The 16608-nt window shown below is 35.8% G+C and overlaps 1 protein-coding gene across 3 annotated transcripts in view; it reads right to left on the reverse strand.

The window, feature by feature from the left end:
• Nucleotides 1–474: 474 nt before the first annotated feature.
• Nucleotides 475–16608, reverse strand: part of LOC127846925 (protein KIAA0100-like) — a 115019-nt gene continuing 98885 nt past the window's right edge. For all 3 annotated transcript variants that reach the window (XM_052378359.1, XM_052378354.1, XM_052378344.1), the window contains 6 exons: nucleotides 16367–16498; nucleotides 13961–14091; nucleotides 11281–11352; nucleotides 8745–8885; nucleotides 5963–6073; nucleotides 475–2758 (listed from right to left, as the gene is read on the reverse strand). In XM_052378359.1, coding sequence (XP_052234319.1) covers nucleotides 2705–2758; nucleotides 5963–6073; nucleotides 8745–8885; nucleotides 11281–11352; nucleotides 13961–14091; nucleotides 16367–16498 — 641 coding nt within the window. In that variant the 3' untranslated portion in view covers nucleotides 475–2704. The remainder of the gene's footprint in view (nucleotides 2759–5962; nucleotides 6074–8744; nucleotides 8886–11280; nucleotides 11353–13960; nucleotides 14092–16366; nucleotides 16499–16608) is intronic.

Here is a 16608-nt window from a genome sequence, read left to right on the forward strand (position 1 = left end):
ACTTGAATCGTGTATATGTGTTTTAACAAAACATTACGAAGGCTCAAGGATGCTATGTAAGATCTCGATGTGTAGTTAAAGAAATACGACGCAATATCTTGGCATAAATAATATTATTATCGAATCGTATTCTCGCATTTTCAACATTTGAAAAACAGTTGCGAAAATACAATATCACGATCAAAGACACGAGATTACGCTGTGAGATGGCGATATTACTAGAACGTTTTCGTATCGTAATCTTGCGTTACCCGGTCTTGATTTCGTGTTATCGCATCATAACTTCGTATCGTGTTACCGTGTTTTCTCCCGTGTGATCCAAAAATGTAAAATAAGAATGCGTGAATAACAAAGAGGATGCAAAATAACCTCACCCATAAAATATGCACAATTGTTTTAAATATAAATCTTATGTCTTATAATGAGCTGTTAAATACTGGCCAATATAAGATTATAAAATTTCTAAGTGAAAGCTTTCATTTTAAATCTTTTTAATTCTACAAATAAATAAATCGTATATACATCACTGTAACATCAGTGAACTATGGTGTGCATGTTCATTAACATCAAACATATTAGGAACATCATCGTACAGTGTAAACCTGAGTCATCTTCGCTTAACATTAATAAATGTAAACACTTTGTTCAACTGTTTTGCAACAAAACAATAACAAAGAATTAAGATTTAAACATGTGTTATATAATTCTCTGTGAACAACAAAAAAGCGTAGGTACATTTGAATTGATATGCAAAGTTGAGGACTGACCAATTTTACATTTGAAACCAAAGACGTTTGCTTAGAACTTAATTGTCAGCGTCTCATATACTTGATGAAAAGATCAAAATATATATTAAGTATGGCACTTCTCCTCATTCATATCAATACACCCATGGAGTTTCATGTTTAAGTCTTGCATGGTATCTGAGTTATACCCCTGAAATGTTACATCAAATAAAAAAAACAAAGGGCAAGAACTCTTATTAGAATAGAAGTGAAGGGTCATGGTTCTTGTACATGGCACTTCTCCTAATTGATATCTATACACCTATGAAGTTTCATGGTGACATCTTATATAGTTTCTGAGATATAACCCTAAACAGTTTTGTGACAGAGGGACAAAGAGACAACACCAATTCTTTATCCCTCTGCCTTTGGTATAATTTAAACAAGAGCTGTCAGAGGTCAGTGCGCTCGACTATTCGAATGCTTGACAGTTTAACGTAAGCCATCATGGGGAAATTGTTCATATTCAATAATTATTAGACGATTGTTCAAAAATAAAAAAAGGAAAAAAATAAAAAAGAATTTTTTTTGGGGGGTAGGGGGGTTTAGAGGGGGGTATAATGTGGGGTGTGGTCATGTATTAGACGAACTTTCAAAAAAAAAAAAGGGGCGTGGAGATTTGTTTGCTTGGAATCAATTGTGGTATTCAGGTATGTGTTGTTTTGTCAAAGTATTAATAAAATCTGATCATAAATAAAGAAGTTATGGCAATTTAAGCAAAATGTTCAATTATCTAAGTATAAAAGGGGCAATAATTCTGTCAAAATGCTTGATAGAGTTGTCTGCTCTTGTTTATAGGTTGGGGTCATGTTGGTTAACAAGTATGCAAAATATGAAAGCAATATGTCAAGGGACACAGGAAATATTTGGGGTAGTACTCAAACTTTAACATAGATTTATCAATAATATGCATATTCTAAGTATAAAAGGGGCAATAATTCTGTCAAAATGCTTGATACAGTTGTCTGCTCTTGTTTGTAGGTTGGGGTCATGATGGTAAACAAGTATGCAAAATATGAAAGCAATATGTCAAGGGACACAGGAAATATTTGGGGTAGTACGCAAACTTTAACATAGATTTATCAATAATATGCATATTCTAAGTATAAAAGGGGCCATCATTCTGTTAAAATGCTTGATACAGTTGTCTGCTCTTGTTTAAAGGTAGGAGTCATGATGGTAAACAAGTATGCAAAATATGAAAGCAATATGTCAAGGGACATTGAAAATATTCGGGGTAGTACGCAAACTTTAACATTTGCACGCAAAGGCCAAAGAACACGGGAACAGCAACGCCGACGCAGTGGGGTGAGTAGGATAGCTCCACTATATATATTTCATATATAAAAGTCGAGCTAAAAAATGTTCAATATCATACACATGATACAGTTTCACAATATATTAACATAGTAGTTTGTTCACTAACACATTCACAACAGTAAAAAAACCATAATATTGCACCATTTTCCATCACACATCACACTTTGCTGCAACAAAACGAGATATTGCATATCACTATACCGGTAGTTTTGGCACATTGTTGCTATAAGTTGCATGACATCATTCATGCTTAGCAGAAGTTCTTTGCCACATAAAACCAACAACAACTGTTCCCTGAAAGTCACTATTACTTTAAGTTGTTATTTTTAATCTGTAGAAAACCAACAAATGTTTATCTGAAGTTTATTTAATGTGTCCGTTCTTTTTACGCCATAGTAAAACTGTTGTCATTTTTTGGTACTTTTAGGCCACTCACATAGACTGTTGTCCGAAGTTTGTACACTGTGAGTTTCATGTTACTTTTACACCATAGTAAACTCACATAAACTATTGTCCAAAGTTAATTCACTGTCATTGTTTGTATTTATGCAATGCCACATGAGCTGCTTCCTTAATAGTCGTTATATGTTTTTGTATTGTTACTTCTGGGACTTTCCAAACAACGTCTTCTTGGCTGGCTTTTCCTGCGGTGCCTGTACAGTGGAAGAAACAAAATACATAATGATTATTATATACATTATTTGGCAAAACAAAAAAATGTACTTTACTAGATTACACTTGATACTGTAGTTATTTGTTGTAGTTAATAAATAAATATTCAATATTGTGATTTGAAACTGTGACACAAAAAAAAACAGTAAAATTTATGAATAATTGTCACTGTCTATTTTAAAATGACAATATTATTTTGAAGGCATGACATTATTTTTCAAATGTCTCATGTCTTGTATTTAAATTGTAAATAGCTCATTAAAAAGAGTAAAATAACAAATTTTTTTTTGTACAATATCAATTTTATCTAGTTTCTAAATAATAAAATAAATACAGTCACAAGCAAGGCATTGGTTTCTCTGATCACTTACAAATTAAAATTGATAATCAATCAAAAACTATTGAATATCCTCTCTTTATTTCACTATGTGTATAGAAAATGATATTTATTACACTTGAAGTTAAATGTAACTGGCCAATTTCTGTATGAATTGCTATCTAAAATTGTTAATATACATTGAATGATATTAATCTTAATTAAAAATATCAATAAAGTTTATCTCCATAATGATATTTTAGAGGTAATTCAGGAAGATTAAAACATTTCATTTGTTGCAGACAAATTCAAAATCAATCTGGTAGAGATGGATTAGCAAAATCGGAAACAAACATATCAATTTAGGGTCCAACTTACATTCAGGGATGTGAACTACATATATAAACGAGGGCTGAAGTTTTACATTGCACTAAACCATCATCCAAACTATGCCACACACCACAGCACTCAAAAAATATTTGATCCCAGCAACTAATTTCTAGCAGCACTCACCAAAACCTTTGAGCCCAGCAACTAATTTCTAGCAGCACTCACCACAAACTTTGCACCCAGCAACTAATTTCTAGCAGCGATCACCAAAACCTTTGAGCCAAGCAACTAATTTCTAGCAGCAATCACCGTAAACTTTGCACCAAGCAACTTAATTTCTAACAGCACTCATCAAAACCTTTGAGCCTAGCAACTAATTTCTAACAGCACTCAACAAAAACCTTTTATCTCATCAACTTATTTCTAGCAGCGCTCACCAAAACCTTTGATTCCAGCAACTAATTTCTAGCAGCACTCATCAAAACCTTTGATTCCAGCAATTAATTTCTAGCAGCACTCACCACAAACTTTGCATCCAGCAACGAATTTCTAGCAGTGATCACCAAAACCTTTGATCCCAGCAACTGATTTCTAGCAGCACTCATCAAATCCTTTAAGCCCAGCAACTGATTTCTAGCAGCACTCATCAAATCCTTTTAGCCCAGCAACTAATTGCTAGCAGCACTCATCAAATCCTTTAAGCCCAGCAACTGATTTCTAGCAGCACTCATCAAATCCTTTAAGCCCAGCAACTGATTTCTAGCAGCACTCATCAAATCCTTTTAGCCCAGCAACTGATTTCTAGCAGCACTCATCAAATCCTTTAAGCCCAGCAACTGATTTCTAGCAGCACTCATCAAATCCTTTAAGCCCAGCAACTAATTGCTAGCAGCACTCATTAAATCCTTTAAGCCCAGCAACTGATTTCTAGCAGCACTCATCAAATCCTTTAAGCCCAGCAACTAATTGCTAGCAGCACTCATCAAAACCTTTGATCCCAGCAACTAATAATAACAGTGAAAAATTAGTGTGGCATAGTGTAATTCTGGCGTGGTGTAGTGTAAGATTTGAGTGATAACAGAGAATATACAGCAAAGTCAGCATGGCAACCAGGATCAATCCTCCTATATTAGGAAATGGAAAGACCTATGAAAAAGATAAACAAGAGCTATTGGCGTGCAAAGAAATTACTGACATCAGTAAAGAAATACAAGGAATTGCCGTTGCATTAACACTACCTGAAAATGATGAATCACAAATTTGTGAAAAAGTTTTTGTTCAACTAGGTTTGGATGAACTTAAAAACAATAATGGTTTGAAGGTCCTTATTTAGTTCTTGGATCGATATCTTGCCAAGGATGACCTTACTGACAGCCTGGAGAAATTTGAAGACTTCGAAGATTTTAAACAGTTAGATGGACAATCAATTTCTGAATTTGTGGCTGAGTTTGACTCTAAATATAGAAAAATTGAAAAGAAGAGCACGACACTTCCTCCTGAGATACTGGCTTTCAAACTGCTTAGAAAGGCTAACATTTCAAAATACAAGAGGTTGTTGATACTTACTGGCATGAATTATGACAACAAGAAGACACTCTACGAGGAAGCAAATATAATTAATGTTAATTTCATGTTATATAACTCTTGAATACTCTTCATTAAGAAAGAACAAATATGACGTTGTCATGACGTCATGATGTAATAAAGCCATTCTCCTACTAAGCAACGTCATTGGTGTTTGAGTGTTAATGTAATGTTTCACCAGGGATAATTAAAGTGTATATTATCATTTGGTGTTGGTGTTTATCTGGTGTTAACAGCACTCACTAAAACCTTTGATCCCAGCAACTAATTTCTAGCAGCACTCATCAACACCTTTGAGCCCAGCAACTGATTGCTAGCAGCACTCAACAAAACCTTTGAGCCCAGCAAATAATTTCTAGTAGCACTCACCAAAACCTTTGATCCCAGCAACTTATTTCTAGCAGCACTCATCAAAACCTTTGAGCCCAGCAACTAATTTCTAGCAGCACTCAACAAAACCTTTGATTCCAGCAACTAATTTCTAGCAGCATTCACAAAAACCTTTGATTCCAGCAACTAATTTCTAGCTGCACTCATCAAAACCTTTGAGCCCAGCAACTAATTTCTAGCAGCACTCAACAAAACCTTTGATTCCAGCAACAAATTTCTAGCAGCATTCACAAAAACCTTTGATTCCAGCAACTAGTTTCTAGCTGCACTCATCAAAACCTTTGAGCCCAGCAACTAATTTCTAGCAGCACTCATCAAACCCTTTTAGCCTAGCAACTAATTTCTAGCAGCACTCACCACAAAATTTGCACCAAGCAACTTAATTCTAAAGCACTCAACAAAAGTATTGCCCCCAGCAATTAAATAGCTGCAGAATTCACCGGAACCTTTGTGCTTAACAACTAATTTCAACAGCACTCACCAAAACTATTGTGGCCAAAATCTAATTTATAGCATCACTAATCAGAAGTTTTGCGTTTACCAACCTATTTCTAGTGTCACTCACCAGAACCTTTGCACCCAGCAGCATCTTGGCCTTGTCCTCCTCCTGTTGTACGTCGGTTAGCGGGGGATCGTCGCTCAGCCGATTACGCATGTGAAGCTTTTGCTTGATGGCCTGTAAATAAGGTGTGTCATTTCGTTATGAGGTGTGTCATTTTGTAATGAGGAGGTGTGTCCTTTCGTTATGAGGAGGTGTGTCCTTTCGTTATGAGGAGGTGTGTCATTTTGTTATGAGGTGTGTCATTTCGTTATGTGGAGGTGTGTCTTTTTGTAATGAGGAGGTGTTATATTTCGTTATGAGGAGGTGTTATATTTTGTTAATAGGAGTTGTGTCATTTCGTTATGAGGAGATGTTATATTTCGTTATGAGGTGGTGTTATATTTCATTATGAGGAGGTGTTATATTTCATTATGAGGAGGTGTTATATTTCGTTATGAGGAGGTGTTATATTTCGTTATGAGGAGGTGTTATATTTCATTATGAGGAGATGTTATATTTCATTATGAGGAGGTGTTATATTTCATTAGGAGGAGGTGTTATATTTGGTTATGAGGAGGTGTGTCATTTCGTTATGAGGAGGTGTTATATTTTATTATGAGGAGGTGTGTCATTTCATTATGAGGAGGTGTTATATTTCATTATGAGGAGGTGTTATATTTCATAATGAGGAGGTGTTATATTTCGTTATGAGGAGGTGTTATATTTCATTATGAGGAGGTGTTATATTTTGTACTGAGGAGGTGTGTCATTTCGTTATGAGGAGATGTTATATTTCATTATGAGGAGGTGTTATATTTCATTATAAGGAGATGTTATATTTCATTATGAGGAGGTGTTATATTTCATTATGAGGAGGTGTTATATTTCGTTATGAGGTGTTATATTTCGTTATGAGGTGTTATATTTCATTATGAGGAGGTGTCATATTTCATTATGAGGAGGTGTTATACTTTGTTATGAGGAGTTGTTATATTTCATTATGAGGAGGTGTTATATTTCATTATGAGGAGGTGTTATATTTCGTTATGAGGAGGTGTTATATTTTGTTATGAGGAGGAGTTATATTTCATTATGAGGAGGTGTTATATTTCATTATGAGGAGGTGTTATATTTTGTTATAAGGAGGTGTGTCATTTCGTTATGAGGAGGTGTTATATTTTATTATGAGGAGGTGTGTCATTTCATTATGAGGAGGTGTTATATTTCATTATGAGGAGGTGTTATATTTCATTATGAGGAGGTGTTATATTTCATTATGAGGAGGTGTTATATTTCATTATGAGGAGGTGTTATATTTCGTTATGAGGAGATGTTATATTTCATTATGAGGAGGTGTTATATTTCATTATGAGGAAGTGTTATATTTCATTATGAGGAGGTGTTATATTTCATTATGAGGAGGTGTTATATTTCGTTATGAGGAGGTGTTATATTTCGTTATGAGGAGGTGTTATATTTCGTTATGAGGAGGTGTTATCCTCCAATTACCTTGAGTCGAGCATGACCCAAAGTCGATCACTTTGTTTACATTAAGAACGCTGCTCTCCTGATGACATCATACGCATGCGCTCTGAGTTTTTTGTATACTCGCATTACTACGCTTGAAAATAATTACAGAAATGACTAAACTAAGGTAAAAAGTAAAAAGGTGTTATATTTCGTTATGAGGTGTTATATTTCGTTATGAGGTGTTATATTTCATTATGAGGAGGTGTTATATTTCGTTATGAGGAGGTGTTATATTTCATTATGAGGAGATGTTATATTTTGTTATGAGGAGGTGTTATATTTCGTTATGAGGAGGTGTTATATTTCGTTATGAGGTGTTATATTTCGTTATGAGGAGGTGTTATATTTCATTATGAGGAGGTGTTATATTTCGTAATGAGGAGGTGTTATATTTTGTTATTAGGAGGTGTTATATTTTGTTATGAGGAGGTGTGTCATTTCGTTATGAGGAGGTGTTATATTTCATTATGAGGAGGTGTTATATTTTGTTATGAGGTGTGTCATTTCGTTATTAGGTGTTATATTTCGTTATGAGGAGGTGTTATATTTCGTAACGAGGAGGTGTTATATTTTGTTATGAGGAGGTGTGCCATTTCGTTATGAAGAGGTGTGTCATTAAGTTATGAGGAGGTGTCATATTTCGTTATGAGGAGGTGTTATATTTTGTTATGAGGAGGTGTGTCATTTCGTTATGAGGAGGTGTTATATTTCGTTATGAGGTGTTATATTTTGTTATGATGAGGTGTTATATTTCGTTATGAGGTGTGTCATTTGGTTATGAGGAGGTGTTATATTTCATTATGAGGTGTTATATTTTGTTATGAGGAGGTGTTATATTTCGTTATGAGGAGGTGTGTCATTTCGTTACGTTTTTCTAAGGAGCTTTGAGAATACAGGCTTTGGTGTCGAATGTGTTCAAGTGCAATACAGTTTTCCATTTAAATTCAGTCTTTCTAATTTATACAAGCCACCCACCAAAGAAAATATAACGATTTAACATACGGAGGTAAATAACCATGAAACTCTTTCAAGAATTTAGCATTGCAAGACAACCTGATGAGGTCTAAAAGTGGCGAAGCAACCCATATCAGTAGATATCAATTTACAGCTGCAATAGGAAAGTCATATCCCTTTTATCTGAGAGGCAAAATTACAAATGAACAGATCCCAACCTACCTGTGATATGAGGACCCGCTTGCTGTCCAACCTACCTGTGATATGAGGTACCGCTTGCTGTCCAACCTACCTGTGATATGAGGACCCGCTCCCAACCTACCTGTGATATGAGGACCCGCTTGCTGTCGTTCTTCATGGTCATGAGAAGGTCAAACCAGGTCCAGATACAGTTGTGGTACTCCAATGTGGGCAGCACCAGGCTGAAGTCATGCACGTCTATGATGTTTTTCTCCTTCTCACCCTGCACAATACCAGGTACAAAATGACAGGTGAGATGTACTAACACAAGATCAAGCCACAGGCCTAAGTTCACTCACCTCAGACTTCAGGGAATTGAACTGCTCTCAGCAAATTTTGAGACGTCTCTAAAACCATTTTAAGACTAGGCCAAAATATCAAATAGAGAGTTCACAAGGTTTTACTATAGCCAAGGTAAAACGCCCAGCCCCCTGGCAGCAATGATTTTCAACAGAAGACATGCATTTTTGAACTGAGCCCAAATATCCTTAGACCAAATGTTCTGACCAAGTTTCATGACAATTGAACTAAAAATGTGACTTCTAGAGTGTAAACAAGGTTCAACTATAGCCAAAAAAGGAAAAATGCCCCATCCTCTGTCGGACTTTTTTTTTAAGAACCATAACCATTTGTTTACTCAGCCGAGCTATCATTAAAACAAATGTTCTTACCAAGTATCATACAGATTGGAGAATAAGTGTGACTTCTATAGAGGTAACAAGGTTTTACTATAGCCATATAAGGGAATATGCCCTGACCCCTGGCCGCCATATTTCCCAACCTATCATGTCCATTTTCAAACTCAGCTATGCTATTATAAGAACAAAACTTCTGACCAAGTTTCATAAAGATTGGACCATAACTGTGACTTCTATAGAGTTAACAAGGATTTACTTAACCTTTAACCACTTAGATACGTATTTTGACGCATTTGTTGTCCCTTAGAAAGTTGAATATTATTAAAGACTTATCTTACTATATAAAAGTTTTAAAGGCTTCATTCCCAACCCTTAGATACTGATGAGCAGCAAACAGCATAAAACTTGAACAGACTGTGAGTTACTTTTGTTTTATGGTGTTTGCACATAGCCATTTTCACTTTGCCTCTGAGTGGGAAAGGGTGAAGCCATATTAGGAAAAATTTTCTGCCCCCCTGGTGGCCATTTTTTCAACATGCTGGAACCTTTTTCTAACACATTCAAGACATCATTAGAACAAATGTTCTGACCAAGTTTTATAACAAGGTTTTACTAAAGCCATATAAGGAAAATGCACCGCAACCTTGGGCCATGTTTTTCAAACAATCTCAACCATTTTCCAACTTGTCCAATATACCATTGAGACAAATCTTCCCACCAAATTTCATGAAGAACGACGCTCAATGCATAACAGACAAAAGGCAATCACAAAAGCTCACCATAAGCAAAATTGGCTCAGATGAGCTAAAAGACATATTTCAAAATATGATAAGTGAGTGCATTCAGTTCTTTCATATTTATGACAGAAAACAGAAAAAAATGTGTATGGACAGACAGATGTATGGATGAAATTATTACTTTAGTGAACCCTCTAAAAATACTTAAGCCATTTTAACTGAAACAATACAACTTTCCTAAAATTACCAAGCGATTTGTGCAATTAGGCTGCTCTTAGATACCATTTCCTGCTTTTTCCAGATACTGTCATGCATATGCTATGGTTTTAGTTTGTCAATGCAGTTCTGAAAACTTGATAACAGACATAAACAAGAGCACCACATAACGGGTGCCACGCTCGGTTACGGGTGCAGTTTTGAATATATGAAAGCTTGTCAGATTTTTTTTTTTTTAGAGGCCACAGTGACCTTGACCTTTGACCTAGTGACCAGAAAATGGGTGTGACGCGTGGAACTAATCAAGGTGCATCTACATATGAAGTTTCAAAGTTGTAGGTGGACGTACTTTGATTTTAGAGCGAATGTTAAGGTTTATGTTAAAGTTTTATATTAGAGATCACAGTGACCTTGATCTTTGACCTAGTGACCCAAAAATGGGTGTGGCGTGTAGAACTCATCAAGGTGCATCTACATATGAAGTTTCAAAGTTGTAGGTGGAAGCACTTTGATTTTAGAGCCTATGTTACAGTTTAATATTAGAGGTCACAGTGACCTTGACCTTTGACCTAGTGACCCAAAAATGGGTGTGGCGTGTAGAAATCATCAAGGTGCATCTACATATGAAGTTTCAAAGTTGTACGTGGAAGCACTTTGATTTTAGAGCCATTGTTAAGGTTTTAGCACGACGCCTACGGCGGACGTCGGATGACAAGCTGGCTATGACAATACCTCCGAAAACACCGAGCTAATAATAAGAACATAACAAATAGAGTTGCTTCGAAAACCTAGCCATGTATGTTCAGTCCTGTAGGTGGCAGGGCTGACCTTCACTCTTTCAGTGCAGGAACCAAATTTTGAAGGCCTTTGCAAACAGTTTGGATCCAGATGAGACATCAGGATCCAAACCGTTTGCTATTCTTATAGTATTCTTTGAAAAAAATCGAAGAAATTGCTAATTTTAGAAATTCTGCAGACATCATTTCAGCAGACGACAAATTTCCCAGTATGTAAAGGTTTAACTGACCTTGTAAGACACCCTCAAGGACACTTCGGGCACTTTGATGTACAGGAAAGTGTTGTTGTTGGCGGCTCGCTCCTTCATGTAACAATTATAAAATATTATCAAAACACAAGCCTCTATACACCACTTAACTGCCACTGTTCAAATGCATTTCTGTAACGGCATATCTAAACTGCATGTAACTGAAAAAACTGACTGAAACATCATTGCCCACCAATGTTAGAACACTTTGTTTTAAGTTTGTTTTTAATTGTGGTGTTTTCAATCACTGCAGATGGTTTATTTTGGACTGAAAGAACATTACAGTAAAGCAAAATTAAATGAATGAAAACGAATGGAATGCCAATTGTTTCATTTATCTCCATTTTAAATGTATTTGGTTGTTATGGTTCATAAAGAGAAACACTAAAAGGAAGGAAAAACCATGCATAACCATACACAATATGATTTTATATAACATTCATGCTGAATTGGACAATACTATTTCAAAGGACTGAAATGCAAATATCAAGCTATGGATCATGATTTGGGTCGCGTTCTGAGAAAACTGGGCTTAATCCATGTGCTTTTAGTGTGTCCCAGATTAGCCTGTGCAGTCTGCACAGGCTAATCAGGGACGACACTTTCCGCTTTTACGGTATCTTTAGTTTCAAGGAAGTCCCTCCTTACCAAAAATCAAGTTTAGGCGGAAAGTGTCGTCCTTGATTAGCCTGTGTGGTCAGCACAGGCTAATCTGGGATGACACTTTCCGCACATGCATTAAGCCCAGTTTTCTCAGAACAAGGTTCGTTTATATTCCAAGGTGTTCAATATCAAACTCTTGTATCTAATAAAGACAGATTAATGTTTGAATTTCAATGAAATGTATGACAAACAATTCTAAAAATTAAAACACAGTTACAAAGTGGACTGTTTCGTACAAAAAATACAAAAAATATATACAAATTTCAGCTTCATATGTCAAGTAACTACACAGATGCAATCAGATAAAAATGCACTATCAGAATAAATTAGCCTTCTGTCAATGTATTTCCATGTAAACTTGAAAGCACATGTGCAAAAAAATGGATGCTTTCTTGTGCTATCAATCAAAAAAAAATACAGAGTTTATATGGGGGTATACAGAGTAAAGAATATCAGTTAATTTTAAAATCACACTTCCTTCTTTTTGTCACCCTATTATAATTTGATTATTGAAACACCACCTTATACACAGATACAACAATTTATCACTCAACAGGCATTTAAATATGAAAATAAATACGTAACATTGTTATAAATGTTGGAATGCTATGATGTGGCTGGGATGTAACCTTCATTGTTGAGATATAATGCAGTGTTCCCAGTCTGGGACTTGTATAGCTACGTCGCAGTGGCGATGTGGGCAATTTGTAGCCCTAGTGTGCACAAACATGTAACAGTGAATATCTAAACAAGCCTATAGTGATATTACTTAAAATATTTTCATCGCTCAATAAAATGAACCTTTTACCATAAATTGAGCCAACTTCTTGGAAAACTGGGCTTCATGGAAGTGTGTTAAATGTCATTCCAGATTAGCCTGTGCAGTCTGAACAGGCTAATCAGGGACGGCACAATTGAACTCATTTAATTTTTTAATTAAAAAAAAAAGTCTCTTTTTAACAAATTCTCAGGTGGAAATCGTTATCCCTAAGCAGCCTGCACAGGCTTATCTGGGCGTATACTTTTAGCGCAAGCATTAAGACCTGTTTTCCCAGATCAATGCTAAATCGGTTGCTTGGATGGGGCCTCAAAGTCATACTCAGTTTTGCTTGTGGGAGTTTTTCACTATTTTCACTAACTACATGACAATATATGAATAAGTCAGTGGGATTTCATTATATGTATTTATTTTGAGTGTAGTACGAAAACTAAGGTAGTCATTATAGAGGTACTCTGATATACTCATGCATCAAAGTCAGTGATAGGTTTTCATTTGTGGGTTCTAAATATGGTTAAGTTGTAGATAGCAACCCAAATTCTTTGTTTATTGAGGCATTTATTGTACATGGACCTTGGTGTTGATCTTCCTTTTGTATTGCATTTTTTACATAGATTTTTAAATATTTTTTTTAGTACATTGCTGTATCTTCTATAATGAACAATCCAAATGTATCTGGCAAATGTAATTATAACGTGTACATGATCATAACTACAACTGATTTATATCAACTATAATGGAATTTTGCTTTTGATACTGCCAAAAATAATCCTGATATCGCTTATATAATACCTATGCTTTTCAAAACACAAGGGCAATGATGGTCTTCAGTTGTTCACAAAAAATTCCACTGAAAGGCACTTACTGGAAAAATAAATTTTGAATAAAGCATTTTTACAAAAAACATTGGTAACAAGCGGAAAAGACAAACTTTATCAAGACAGAATAAAATGAGAACACACTGTTCTTAAAAGCTAATACTTGGAACGCATTTAATTCAGCTAAATTGTATCAAAGCTTTAGGATTATTGTGACTCTCTCAAGTCCATTTCTTGGGGAAAACTAGTACTGAGAATACTCTCAGATTGGCAATTGTGCCTGGGACCTACTGATCACCAAATAATGACTGTATCTTCTACCCGGCCGCTCTCATTTTATGAATAGATTAAAATAAAATAAAAATTCAATATTTTTTTTTTAATTAACTATTGCACACCATACCTTCATTTTATCGATGTCATCTGTGGCAGTGAATGACGGGGTGCGCTTGATTTCCTTTGTGCTCCTTTGAGAGCTGCGCTTTTCGGAGCGAGAGAACGGCTTTGAAGAACTCGCACCTTCTACGTCATCATCTGAAAAATGCAGTCAGCATAGATGTTAATACACTTGGCTGTTGGGAATTTCTAACATTGAACATTAGGCTGATATTTCATTTATTGTTAAAATTATTCTCATTTAGTGTTATTTAGTCTATTTATAAAGCAGGAGGGCCATGATGTCCCCATATCACTCACCTGACTCAAATGTATCACTCTTCTGTGATGTTTATTTGCTTATGCCTGTAAGGCATCAAACAAATTCAATCAGTATGTACTGGGACATTTCAAGTGAACATGGTTGAACCCCTCTACATGTCAGTGGACAAATATTGCAATCATCAATGACTCCCTCTACATGTCAGTGGACAAATATTGCAATCAGCAATGACCCCCCTCTACATGTCAGTGGACAAATATTGCAATCAGCAATGACCCCCTCTACATTTCAGTGGACAAATATTGCAATCAGCAATGACCCCTCTACATGTCAGTGGACAAATATTGCAATCAGCAATGACCCCCTCTACATGTCAGTGGACAAATAATGCAATCAGCAATGACCCCCTCTTCATTTCAGTGGACAAATATTACAATCAGCAATGACCCCCTCTACATGTCAGTGGACAAATATTGCAATCAGCAATGACCCTTCTACATTTCAGTGGACAAATATTGCAATCAGCAATGACCCCTCTACATGTCAGTGGACAAATATTGCAATCAGCAATGACCCCTCTACATGTCAGTGGACAAATATTGCAATCATCAATGACTCCCTCTACATGTCAGTGGACAAATATTGCAATCAGCAATGACCCCCTCTACATGTCAGTGGACAAATATTGCAATTAGCAATGACTCCCTCTACATTTCAGTGGACAAATATTGCAATCAGCAATGACCCCCTCTACATGTCAGTGGACAAATATTGCAATCAGCAATGACCCCCTCTACATTTCAGTGGACAAATATTGCAATCAGCAATGACCCCTCTTCATTTCAGTGGACAAATATTGCAATCAGCAAAGGATACCTATTTTTGTAAATCTAAGAAGGACATGTACCATGTTTTTCAAATACTAAAAAACTTGAGTTTTTGACACATTATAAATGCCCTTATTCCATTGGTCTGTTGAGACTTTTGTTCAACTATCAACTTGTGAGAGATTGAATCGACAGGCCTGCATTAAGGCATGATTGGGAGTAATTTATTCCCAGTTTTTTTTTGTCAATGGAAAATGTGCGTTTCAGGTAAATCAAAGACTTCCCAAATTAAGTCACAGGAAGTCTTTCATGTAAGGGTAATTGCGACAAAACAAGAACTGAAGGGATATTTTTGTCTGATTCTTTGAAAGAATTGGCATATTTCTCTATTTATCATCTAAATGTGTTGAAAAGTACTAAACAAATGACAACCTTGGATTTTCACTTCATTTATATTTTTTAAGCTCGTGGTTTGTGTCAATTGCTCCACGAAATATGTGTAAACCATTCACATTCAGAGGACCTGAAGTTAACTCAAGCTAGATTGATGTGGAAGCCACTACCTTCGTCTTCCTTATCAAACAACTTGCACTAAGCTTTATGATCTAAGTTTAATGTTTCCACAAACAAAAAAACAAAAAACAATTTTGGTCTTTGGTAAAAAAGTACATGCTTTGGTATAGATAGACTTTTGGGCACTTTTATATGAGGTGGGGGCTCTTAACCTGCGTAATCATGTTAACATTTTTCTACATACAGAAACACTATGTCCCCTTCTGTGCCGCTTCGAAGCTATATATTTGACCTTTGACCTTGAACTTTCACCACTCAAAATGTGAAGCTCTTTGAGATACACATGCATGCCAAATATCAAGTTGCTATTTTCAATATTGCAAAAGTTATGGCAAATGTTAAAGTTTGATGCAAACAAACTAACACACAAACCAACAGACACGGCAAAAACAATATGTCCCCTACTATAGTGGTGGGGGACATAAAAAGACTGGTGATGGTAACATTTTTCTTTCAGGGTTATATATGCCGATAAAGGCAAACAATTTTGTTCTGGTTTGTGTGTAAAAGTGAAGACACAAATATTTATTCTGGTGTATGTATACAGCGGAAGGCACATCACTTTTTTTAATTCTGGTTCATATATATCTTTGAAGGCTCAATGTTGTATTCTGGTTTATGTATACCTGCAAAGGCACATTTTTTCATTCAGGATTATATATACGGTGACCGCACATTTTTTAAATTCTTGATTAAATAAACCAGTAAAGGTTTAATCAACTTTTTTCTTGAGTGAGCTGTGAGCCCCTACCTTGGTCCTCCTTGTCAATGTCCTTATCTGGGAAGAAGAACGCCATGATCTTCTTGTACAGGTGGTACGTCATCTGGATCTGCAGAGGCACAAGGTTCACCTCAAAGTGCTCCTTCACCGCTATTCCACCCACTGAATGCACATGGAGCGCAAAACAACATCAAGGGATTTATTTCAGGTAAGATGCCCAGGAACATTAGGGTTGTTTGGGAAGAATCGTCATGATGGTGTCTATTTAATTT

Source organism: Dreissena polymorpha, chromosome 1, assembly GCF_020536995.1.
Source record: "Dreissena polymorpha isolate Duluth1 chromosome 1, UMN_Dpol_1.0, whole genome shotgun sequence".
Lineage (NCBI taxonomy): Eukaryota > Metazoa > Mollusca > Bivalvia > Myida > Dreissenidae > Dreissena > Dreissena polymorpha.